At 32.6% G+C, this 11,433-nt stretch overlaps 2 protein-coding genes across 3 annotated transcripts; both read left to right on the plus strand.

Moving 5' to 3' along the window:
- Window positions 1–12: 12 nt before the first annotated feature.
- Window positions 13–3,163, plus strand: LOC127070501 (glutamic acid-rich protein-like). Of its 2 annotated transcripts, none has more exons than XM_051008588.1 (4): window positions 13–278; window positions 621–1,942; window positions 2,019–2,157; window positions 2,234–3,163. In XM_051008588.1, the coding sequence occupies exons 2-4, from the start codon at window positions 678–680 to the stop codon at window positions 2,447–2,449; spliced, it is 1,620 nt and encodes a 539-aa protein (XP_050864545.1). In that variant the 5' UTR covers window positions 13–278; window positions 621–677; the 3' UTR covers window positions 2,450–3,163. The 2 variants fall into 2 exon arrangements, with proteins under 2 accessions (XP_050864545.1, XP_050864544.1); XM_051008587.1 differs by having other exon boundaries at window positions 14–274.
- LOC127070444 (coiled-coil domain-containing protein 13-like) lies at window positions 2,907–5,619 on the plus strand. The gene is made up of 11 exons (XM_051008421.1): window positions 2,907–3,005; window positions 3,158–3,223; window positions 3,342–3,642; window positions 3,690–3,889; window positions 3,950–4,112; window positions 4,175–4,422; window positions 4,482–4,660; window positions 4,730–4,955; window positions 5,025–5,203; window positions 5,297–5,431; window positions 5,496–5,619. Exons 1-11 carry the CDS (start codon window positions 2,907–2,909, stop codon window positions 5,539–5,541), a joined length of 1,842 nt encoding a protein of 613 aa, XP_050864378.1. The 3' UTR covers window positions 5,542–5,619.
- Window positions 5,620–11,433: the final 5,814 nt, after the last annotated feature.

The raw sequence follows: 11,433 nt of genomic DNA on the forward strand, positions 1-11,433 counted from the left end.
TTGTATGTTTATACGTTAAAAAGAATCCAGAAAAAGAGAATGAATCGTCTGTAGCGATACTCCTCGTCTATAAATGAATGGGACATTAGACATTTTTGACATTCCCGCCATTTACGAAACACGTGTGCACTTTACCGCCTAAGAAATACTCAAGGCGCATATGCAACCGGAAATGACTTCAGATATTTCTGTGATGGCGCTAGTGAATGCCACATTTTCTGCCTAACCTCTGAACGAAGACATATTCCGTCTTTACCGCGTGTACTGTGCGCATGTAAGTGAGTACTTTTATATATATTATAAAATATATAGGAAAACTTGTTGGTTCGTTATTAAACTAATTTAATATCTTTTATATTTCAATATTCTTTACATTTTAACGAAATAAAATAATGATTTATCACATTAATGCACAAATATACTAGACGTATTTCTGAAACACAAAACCGCATATATATATACTTGCTAATGTTACTAAAAAATTCATGATATATTCATTTTTTATAACAATATTAATATTATGAAGTTAATTTTTATATATAATTACACGGACTTTCTATATATTTTTTCGATTATATTTTTAAATCTTATTCCTACAGAAATATTTTCAATTTTTGTAGATACCTCTCTAACAAGCTACTTGAGTTTGTGCGTGCTATTTGTTTTAAGAAGCAAATATGTCTAAGAAATTCAAGAAGAGGTCTGCGAATGATCTAATAGAAAAATCTGAAAAGAAAGATATAAAAGATACATTGTCACCGCCAAAAAAACAAAAACTAGAAACAGTTTCTAATGTACAAAGTGGAAATGCAGTTTCCAAGAAAGCAAAAAAAGCAGTTGCTTCCCAAAATAATATAAATGTAAATAAAAAAAAGAAGGAAAAAAATAAAAGTGAAAATAATACTTCTCTTTCTGAAGTTGAACGGAACAAAGAAAGCCAGAATGGAGAAGGAGCAACTTCTCCAACATCCAAAAAGAATAGAATTACATTATTAAAGGAGCAAAATAAATTAAGTAAAGAGAAACGCAAGATATTCCGTCGTGAAGAAGGACAAGTGAAAACAATGACCTCTAAATTGTCTATTGAACAAATAAAAGAAAAAATCAAAGAGTTACAAAGTAGAGAATCATTGTCTAAATCTGCAAAAAAGAAATTGGGTACTTTTAAAAAAATATTGAAAGTACAAGAAGAATCAAATGGTTTGCAAGAATCAACTGATAGCAATAAAGATACATCTGACACTACAAAAGTTAGTGACAAAAAAGAAAAGAAAGTAAAGCTTGCTACAAATGAAAATAATTTGGCAGGCAATAATAGCAAGAAAAAAGTTCAAAAGGTACAAAAGGATACAAAATTGAAACAAATGGAGATGATCAATGAAAAAGATAAAAAATCATTGTCCGTCAAATCTACAAATAAGCAGAAATCTAAACAGCAAAAAAATGCTAAAGTACAACCAGGTAGTTTATTAAGACTTAAGCCGCAAAAAGATGAAGACGAAGACGAAGATGAAGACGAAGATATGGAAGAGTTAAGCGAAGAGGAAGAAAATAAAGCTATATCTCAAAAATCATTTAATAAAAAAATACATGTAGAAGAAGATGATGATGAGGAGGAGGAGGAGGAGGACGAAGACGAGGATGAGGATGTGGACGAGGAAGAGGAGGAGGAGGAAGAAGATGAAAAAGCAGAAGAAATGGAATATGAAAATGAGGATGACGATGATGATGAAGAAGAAGAGGAAGAGGAAGAGGATGAAGATCAGGATGAAGGGGATATAGAAGAAGAAGAAGAAGAAGAAGAAGAAAGCAAGGACAAAGGTCCTGATAAGAAATTAAATATAAAGAAAAAACACGAGAAAAAGAATGAAATTCCAAATGACAAGAAGCAAGGTTCTAAAAAAAAAAGATACGTTCTCCATGTTGCAAATGTACCATATAGGTAACAATTTCAATTCTTTATAAGTATTTTTGAAATTATTATTTGAGTAATGTCTAAAAATGACACTTTTTTGCAGCGCAAGTTCAAATGACATCAGGAAATATTTCCTAACTAAAGTCAGTGCAATATCAGATGTTAGAATACCAAAAAATAAGAGCACAAATAAACCCCGAGGATTTTGTTACATTGAACTAGGAAATCAAGAAGATTACGAGGTAAATTTTAATAATATATCACATACATTTTTTTTTCTATTGGATATAATATACTATTCTAATAATTTTGTTGCAGAAAGCACTATCATTGAATAATTCGACCTTTCAAAATCGCGTGATAAAAGTACAATACACCACAGATTCTAAACGTGATAATGCAAAACAAATCATCGTAGCGAAAAACAAAAAATTGGATGCACTTCGAAAAGAAGGAAAGTTAGCAGGAAGTCAAAAAAAGACTAACAAAAAATTACAGAAAGGGAAAAAAAATGCTAACTCATTGACGACCTAGGCATTAGATAAAAATATATCTAATTTGCGGAGAAAAACTACCTGTTCACCTTATCTTTAATCTCCTAGCTCTTCGTAATTAATCTTGCTATATACTTATACGTATATATTCATAAAGTACGAAGGAGACTAAAGTTATACTCGATCAGGTCCCATAAATTTTTTTAATAAATCTGACAGTTTTTACAAGTATCATCGAATGTCAATTTTTCGCTGTTAATCCCACGTTCCAAGCTTCTACGAAAAACAAAAGTATATTGTGGCGTACGTCAGTTTATGTAGATCAAATGACACGGTGTCAAAGGAAAGTACACGTTAATCGAACCGATGAAATTCGATTCGTATCTCATCTCCAACTTATCAGGATTTACTATAGCATATGATAGTATTCCACACGTGCCCGTTAAAAATATTATAAGAAAATCACGTATACCCGTATGATATAAATTATTGTTGTAATGCCGAATTCGAAAGATATGAACACAGATCTTATAAATGATTTAAACGATGTCTGCGACTTCGAGGATACTGTGACGTGGTCGAAAGAAACGATCGAGGTAACGAATTTTTATAATCGGCTTCGAACGGTAATAGATTGACTGATGTAACATTGTACTTAGTTATTAAGTAAATCAATTTACATACTTGTATTCTAACTGTTGCAATATTGTTCATTGAAAAGAATAAAAATAAACGATTTATTTCAAAGGAAAAATTACCCGAACGAATCGTTTTTCCTGAAGAATTAAATACGTACCTGCGTGATCGTATCCGGGTGAGTATGTAAGACGTGCGTATCACTCCGCTTGCCTGCAACCAACAAACGAGACGCGGAGAGGTATATTTTTGGTTCCAACGATGTATGATTCCTACTCAAATCTGTCGTAAAATAGGATTTAACTGCGGAGAATGGTTGCTTGCGTCGAGCGCTCGAAGAGACCGAGGAAAAACTTCGAATCACGAAGGAAAGCATAACGAAATCGCAACTCCCTATAACCTTAGGTAAATCCAGTGAAGTGGCAGCAACGAAGATCATCGAATTGAGTAAGAAGTGTAGGGAACAAACGGCTGAGATCGAGGTATTCAAAACGAAATGTAAGACTCTCGAGGGTACTCTGGCCAGCAAGATGGCCGAATTGGAAAACTTGAAACATGAGCTAGCTCGTTCGAAGGAAACACCAGAGTCTCGTAACAGTGAGTTGCTCGTGTCTCCTCTTTCAAAATCTTTGCAATACCTTGATATCGTTATCCATGCAATAACATAATCGAGATCCAGGATAGTATCCTTGACAAAGGTACCGAGGATGTCCAATCTGTATCGAAGGAAGACGAGGATAAGATCAAAATTCTGACGGAGAAAATGCAACAAGTTCAAACGAAGCTTTACGAGTCGAAGAACGCTTATGCGAGTCTCAAGCAGGAATTCAACAAAGCTCAAAAGGTAGATCGTTCGAAACGTTAGTCAAGGATTAACGTTGATTTTTAAAGAATATAAGGGTAGTTACTGTGCAGCGAAGTTGGCGAGAACGTAACAGTGAGTGGATTATCCTCGCAACTGGGTGGCTGGCGTGGAAGAGCCGAACAAATCCGACTGCTTCAACAAAAGGTCTCCGAATTACAATTAAAGTTATCGGAGTATGATGGAACTGTAAAAGGATCTTCCGGTAAGACAATTTTTTATTTACGTTTCTTCATGTTTTTTTTTTAACAACGTCGAACGAATTAGCGACGTCCTTGGAACGAAAGAATCTCGCAAATCTTCGGAATGCAGAAAAGGAGAGACGACAACAGATCGAAAATTCGGCGAAGGAGCTCAGACAAGCAGAGGTTGCGTTGGAAACCTATAAAAGAAAGCTCGAAGCCTCTAAAGCTAGAATAAAGGTTCTAGAAAACGAATTGAATACGACGAAGGCGAATATTGCTGTGTTGAACGAAAAAAGATATCACGACGATCATTTGATCGAGGCTCTTAACGTTAGTATCGCTATTTATATATCGCTATACTTCACATTGAAATATCGGATTTTTCATAGAGTCGACTTAAATCTGCTGAAAATAAATATCAAGAACGCGAAATGGACATCAAGAATAAGGAAGAGAAATTGGAACGCGAAAGTATCGTTCTGAAAAATGATCTACAAGCTGCTCAAATACAGATCGATCGGTTGACAAGGAAGCTCGAAGAACGTGAAATCGAGATAGATAAATTGAGGTTCATTTTTGGCATGGTTCATTTTTTCTCTCCTCATTTTTTCTCAAAGATGAATATCTAATTATTTAGAGATGGTATAATCCCGGAAGATTCGAAACAACGTGTTCATCTAGAAGATCGAACTGTTAGCAATTATCGTACGAGTCCTCCGAATACGATTAGAAACTTTAACGAGCCTAACGAATATGTCACTATGGCTATCGCGGCAGAAGCTGAACGAGAAAGATTATTAGAGTTGGTGACTGTGTTGAACAGACGATTGGACAAGGAGAGAAACGATGCAAACAATCTAATCGTATCTATTTTCTACTATAAAACACTAATATTTTTAAAGATCAAAGAAAGATAATATTCGATCTATCAGGAATCCTTGCAAAACGAACAAAGCAAGGTGGCAAAATTGGAGTCTAAGCTTCGAAAGCTAGAGAACGAAAAAGCAGGGATTTCAAAGGTGGACAGCGGCTACAGAGTAAGAAATCTAAAATCAATCTCAGGATCTCGAACGAGTGAAGAATCTGCGAATGCCGAACAAATCCATTTCAAGTAAATATCACGCAATATATATTTTCATTCTAAAGAAATTAAATCTTAAATTTTAAATAAGAGAAATTAATTTAATACTCTATTTGTCGAAAGGCTCGAATTACTTGAAGAGGAATGTCTCGCTTTGAAAGCAAGATTAAATACGGTACAACAGGACAAAGCCTCGGACTTAGAGATATACAAACGAATGTTAGATCAAGCTAGAAAAACTTTTCAGGAAGCATGCAAGTGAGATTAAAGATAATTGATAATCGAACCAATAGAATTTAATTATTTTATTGTCTTCTCTCAGGAATAGATCACTAGCAACTGCGAGTCGTTCGACGGTCACCGTTTAATACACACTCATTATATTCTTTATTAAAAATTTATACTTCTTAAAAAATAATTAAATAAAACGATTTTTTTTTAATGTACCATTTTTCTTCAGTGCGTTTTTTTAAGAACTCATTTGGAAATTTCCATCTAATTTGACCAACAATATGTAATTCCGAGATATTCCAGATAAAAACAAAACGTTTTGAAAAAGCACTGAAATATGCAGCCATTCGCCCGGTAGTACTTACGTTACATGATTTACAATTAAATTTCGATAGATCGTAAGTAATACCGACCCAGATCTCACCACGTGGAGGTTGCTGCATGTAGAGATCCACGAACTAAAACAACATATTTAGTCGCGTTTAATGAATCTTCTATCGACCCGATCGTAGTCGATGGAGGGTTCATCAACCGCGACTTTTCCCTATCCTACCCGGAGAAAAAGCTTGGATTCTTTACTAATTATTTTAAAAGCATCTTTACAAAAAGTTCTACACAATTAACATAATTAATTCACATGATATGATATACATATAATTTGTATATCCCAGAAATATACAAAGTACATGCATTTTATAATTATTACTGTTACATTTATAATTAATATATTGTGTTATTATGAAACAAAAATTTAATAAACAAAAAGTTAATTCATAAATAATTGCCATTTTATAACTAATGGCACTCATTCGTGAATCAACTCAAAACATATCCAAGCTTTTTAAACTATCTTAATTACTAAGCGATAGATAATTATCCGATCTACCTTAATTAGCCTTAAATATAAGTTAACCTTAAAACTACAATCCTTAATAATAGTATTAAAATAAACGTGCTAAAGCGTAAAAAATGAAGCTTTAAAATCCCAACATGCATCCTTCACCATACCTTATAAATTAACATGCAGTAGAATTGACATTTTCAAAAAATAATTATTTATTATACTTTATATTACTCTTTTGCAATACTAATTTACTCATTATCAAATAACTGAAAAATTAAAAATAACGTATATATAATAAACAAAAACAAACAGAATAAAACTGCAAAAGTATGCAATTTTATTTTGTATGTCTGCTGATATTATTAATATAAAACATGAATCACACATAAAAATCTGCAATGGAGGTAGACCTGAAACACAAATTTTCATTAATTAAACATTTCATTGATGAACATCTTCGAAATCTTTGGCATATCCCACAAATATTTGAAGTTGTATTCATTATAATTAATATTGAAATTATATTTTTTAAGAAGCTGTAAATAATTATATTTAATATCTTGAGTTTTTCTTCGAAAATGCATACGCGTACACAAATCTTTTATGTAGCAGCCAATTTAGACGCTATAATACGCGAAAATCGAAAAGGACTAATATTAACAAATCCAACGATGTTCACTTGTAACAAAAAGAAAATATATTAACCATATACTCGATGTGAAAAAGCATGAAATATAACAGCACGTGCCGAGATGCACTTTTCAATTTAATTTCTTATCTATTTTTATGAATCCTTATATCGCGTTGTAAAAAAAAAATTAAATGCGTCACCTTACGACACGACACTTAAGCAATTAGAAAAAAAAACAAACAAATATAAGTAATAATAAAAATAAAATAATTATGAATTACCTTTGTCGAATCATTTATACAAAGGTTATGAATATTCGATGAACATTAAAAATTGTACCAGAGTAATTCCTGTAATGTTAACGATAAAAAATTAATTCGCAAAATTTAATGAATGAATGAATGAATTTAATGATCCAAGTATTTTTGATTTTAACTAAAAACTTGTTAAGCAATTGAAGTGGTCCATCATCTCCATCTGTAAAAATTACTATTGACGAGCAAAAAATGACAACGTGGTAAAAAAAATATGATAAGACTACGAGCCATTATCAGAGGAACATATTATGATCCTCTAAAAAAATAATTCGTAGTCGATAGTTGCCCTCTTGACTCACAATATTGTGGGGGCCTCTTCGGCATATAGCCTCTTCTTTGCTTCGTGCCCTAATCACTGCTTTTTAAGGGCATTTCCTACTCGCGACGCAAGAAAAGTTTATGCACCAAAAAGCATCCATCGTTCTAACAGTGTAAGTAAAAAAATCAACATAGTACTCCGGGCTATGACAGAGAATAAAAACGTCCCTGTTTTTGAAAACCTAACACCGAGTCCCTAATCTTATTTACGTAATTAATTCTTCCTCTTTGTCAACGACAAAAAGTAGAAATTTTTACGTAAATCTTCGTTTCTAATTCAATGACATAGCCGTAGTAATATATCAAAATCAATAAGTACAACAGTTCGAAGGACGATTCGATGTTATTTGACACATATCCTTGACTACGTGTTATTTCATATTTTACAAATATTTTAAAAATAAAAAAATTAAAAATAAAAGGCTATTATATATACCGTGAATTATCTTAGCCTGCGGACAATCAATGGACTCAACGAATCCATCGACCGTGCACATTAACACAGGCACATTTACTCGAATGCCCCAGCAGTCATTTATTCTAATCGATGAACCTAAAACACTAACTCTTCGCATTTCGGTGTATAAAAAATAATATAAATTAGAAAACTATAAAATTTATGATATATCTTATGATTTTATATCTCATTTAAGTACCTTTATTCTGTACTTTCATACTTTTTACTTTATACATGTATATATCTGTATAATAAATTAAATATTATAGAAATAATTATGAGAAATCACGAAAGTACGAAGAGTTAATATACTTAATACTAATTATCGAACATATTCAAAAGTCTTTACCAATTCGAAAGAAATGAATTTCTAAACAAATGCAAAGACTTTCAAACTGTTTGATAATGATATATCACGCAATACAGAGTGTCAGCAAAATATGGAGAGAAAAAAACTAAAATTGAAAAATATTAAAAATATGAAAATTGGCTGAAACTTTGCATTATATCCGAAAACGGTACTTTCCACTCCTGAGTGGAAATATACCCCATCCGGTCCTACCTGCTTAAAATTAAAAATACAATCACACAGAAAATGGTATGCTACCTGCCTGCCTATAACCTATATTTAAAAAAATAGCAAAACATTCACACCAACACACACACTCCACGATTCTCTCACATACCGCCAGGGTGCAAAAGCCTAAACTAGAGAGTATGCCCCGGGGCACCTCCGACACCCTAGCTCAAACGCGTATGATTCATAAATTAAGGGAGTACGTACCAATTGCTGTAATCGACTGTCATGGCTAATGATTATTACGTAAATGACTAAAGCAAAAAATACTAATACATACCAGTATACCAACATACTAGTAATATACGAGTATTTCCATATTTCCACAAAATGCGGTAAATCTACTATGCAAAACGATATTAATGAAAATATATTAGATATATAAGTTATCGCGAAACGATGTACTATTTCACTACCTAACACGAGCACACAAGCGAAAAGTACATCGTGCGCAATCACTAACGCAATGACAGTCGCCAATAAGGGGAACTTAAAACTAAACCCGCGTTAACTGTTTCTCACCCATACGTGTAACACCTGGGCATACGCATAGATGAGAACGCAGAAAGCACGGGGAGGAGAAACGGGAATTAGTTTGTTAGAAGCTGAAAATCCTGATCTAAAAATTGATTAACTTATTCTAGGTCCTACGGGCTATGGACTCTACAAGTCTCTTTGTTTCTTTGGCAATTACTCTACTCGACTTTTTTCTTTCAAAAACAATGACTCTATCGAGACTTTTCTTTTGCCAACAAAATTAATTGAATATTTATTTAATTTCGTATGTAATAATAATCAAAAAACCTCGGACGATTCCTTTTAACAAGTGGCTGTTCTAATTAACAAAGTTAAATCATGATCTACCACTCGTTTTCCAGAATCTATCCGTCGCGCTTGTCTTCTTGTTCATTTTTTAATACATCTACATCGACACATCGAAATAAACCGCGATTAAATAGACTAATTACGAAGCAATGCATATAACGCAGATCACATTACACGCTTTTTTCACGAAATCGGATAAATTAATATCCGATTTCATTGCTAATATCGCGGGCAAACACGAATAAAAAAATGCTTATTAATTGCACTATTAATTAGTCCAATCTATGAAACAAGAAGACCCTATCCTAAACTATAATAAAATAAATATAAACAATGAAAACACATAGGCCATTAAAAATATACCACTCGCGAGTAAGTCCAAAAGAGGAGTTACTCACGGTCATGCTCGTCAATAGTTTATTTAAAAAATTACAACCAGTAACTCGTGCCGATTCGGACCTTTCGTCCTCGACATGATTGAGCACTGGAGGAACTTAAGATTTGTTTACTCACTACTTAAGAAGTTCTACGGTGGCTCCAAAACACTCGTCCGCGATTTAGGTCGAAATTGTGGGTGGATGATATGTAGCTGGTTGAAAATGAGGTAGGTAGACATCGAAGTTGGTCGAAATCCTCTTCGGTGATGCACCGACTCTAATACGCGGTAGTTATCTTTTAACGTACGGTCACTCAAGTTAATTCGCGAAACCCTACTGTCTTTTATAAATACAATCTGTGCGATTGTTAACAAAGCAAAAACATTTGCGAACGAACACTGATTCTAACGACCGCATTGCACGCAGTCGACGCAAAAACACTTGTCTAAATCGCGAAACGCGAACGAACAAACACTGCTTCTATTTCGCGATTTTTTGGTTTTTATTTTAGCGATACAACACTCGATTTATTCATTGCTTCGCGCACGGTTACAATGATGTTCTGAAAATAACAAAAACAGAATTATTAGTATCATTGTTATAATAAGAAATCATTCAAATTATTGAAGAAATGTTTAATAAAAAAATCTTTGTTGACGCTGGTACGATGGGCATCCTGCCCCAGGATGATGAAGAGGATGATTCTTCTTTTATTTGAACGGAAAAAGAAACAAAAACTAAATTATTAGTACCATTGTTACATCAAACAATCTTTAATTTATCGAGGAATATATTTAAGAAAGAAATTGACTTACCAGAACCTTTGTTGATCCTTTGTACGATGAGCATCCTGTCCAAGGACGATAAATATGCACTAACACTGACTTTACATCGCGAATTTATATCAAATAATTTAATATTTTATTTAATCGACTTACTCAAATACAAAAATCAATTCCAACGAAACGAGCAAACACTGACTCTAATAATTAATAAAAACTAAGAAGCTGATACATACGACAGATTATGAAACAAGAAAGAATAGAATATTTCCTGTAAATTATTTTATATAATTATATATATATATAATATATATAATAATATATATTATATATATAATTGTTTTATAAATGTTGTAAAATAAAAATTATATGAATTATTTTATCCGGTTAATAAATTATTTACAACATTAAAATTAAAATATAAAATGGAATAAAATTCGTAATGAAAATGAAACTAATCAATATATTCGCGGAGGTCCGTACTCGTCGAAATACTATACGTGACTAAGAGAACTCTCTTTCCTTTGAGAAAATCAAGCGCGCTCTGTTTTTATTTTGTTTCCGACCCGAAAATTTCCTGGAAATATAAATACGATACCGAGTGCCATTACTTCTCTCTAAGTTTTGTTTTGTTTTGTTTTCAAAATGAGATAGCATACCTGTACACATGACGAAGAGAGAGAATCGTGTAGAAAAAGACCGGAATATTTCGTGCTCGTCGTTTTTATAGAATTCTTCGAAATTCTGAAAAAGAAAAGAAATTGAAATAGAATGAATTTTATTGTATACTATAGGTATGTGTACGCGTGTGTATGGATAATATATATGATGTATATATGATATATATATGATGTATAGATGTGTGTATGATGTATATGGTGTTCTATAGATGATATATATT

This window comes from Vespula vulgaris, chromosome 18 (genome assembly GCF_905475345.1).
Source record: "Vespula vulgaris chromosome 18, iyVesVulg1.1, whole genome shotgun sequence".
Lineage (NCBI taxonomy): Eukaryota > Metazoa > Arthropoda > Insecta > Hymenoptera > Vespidae > Vespula > Vespula vulgaris.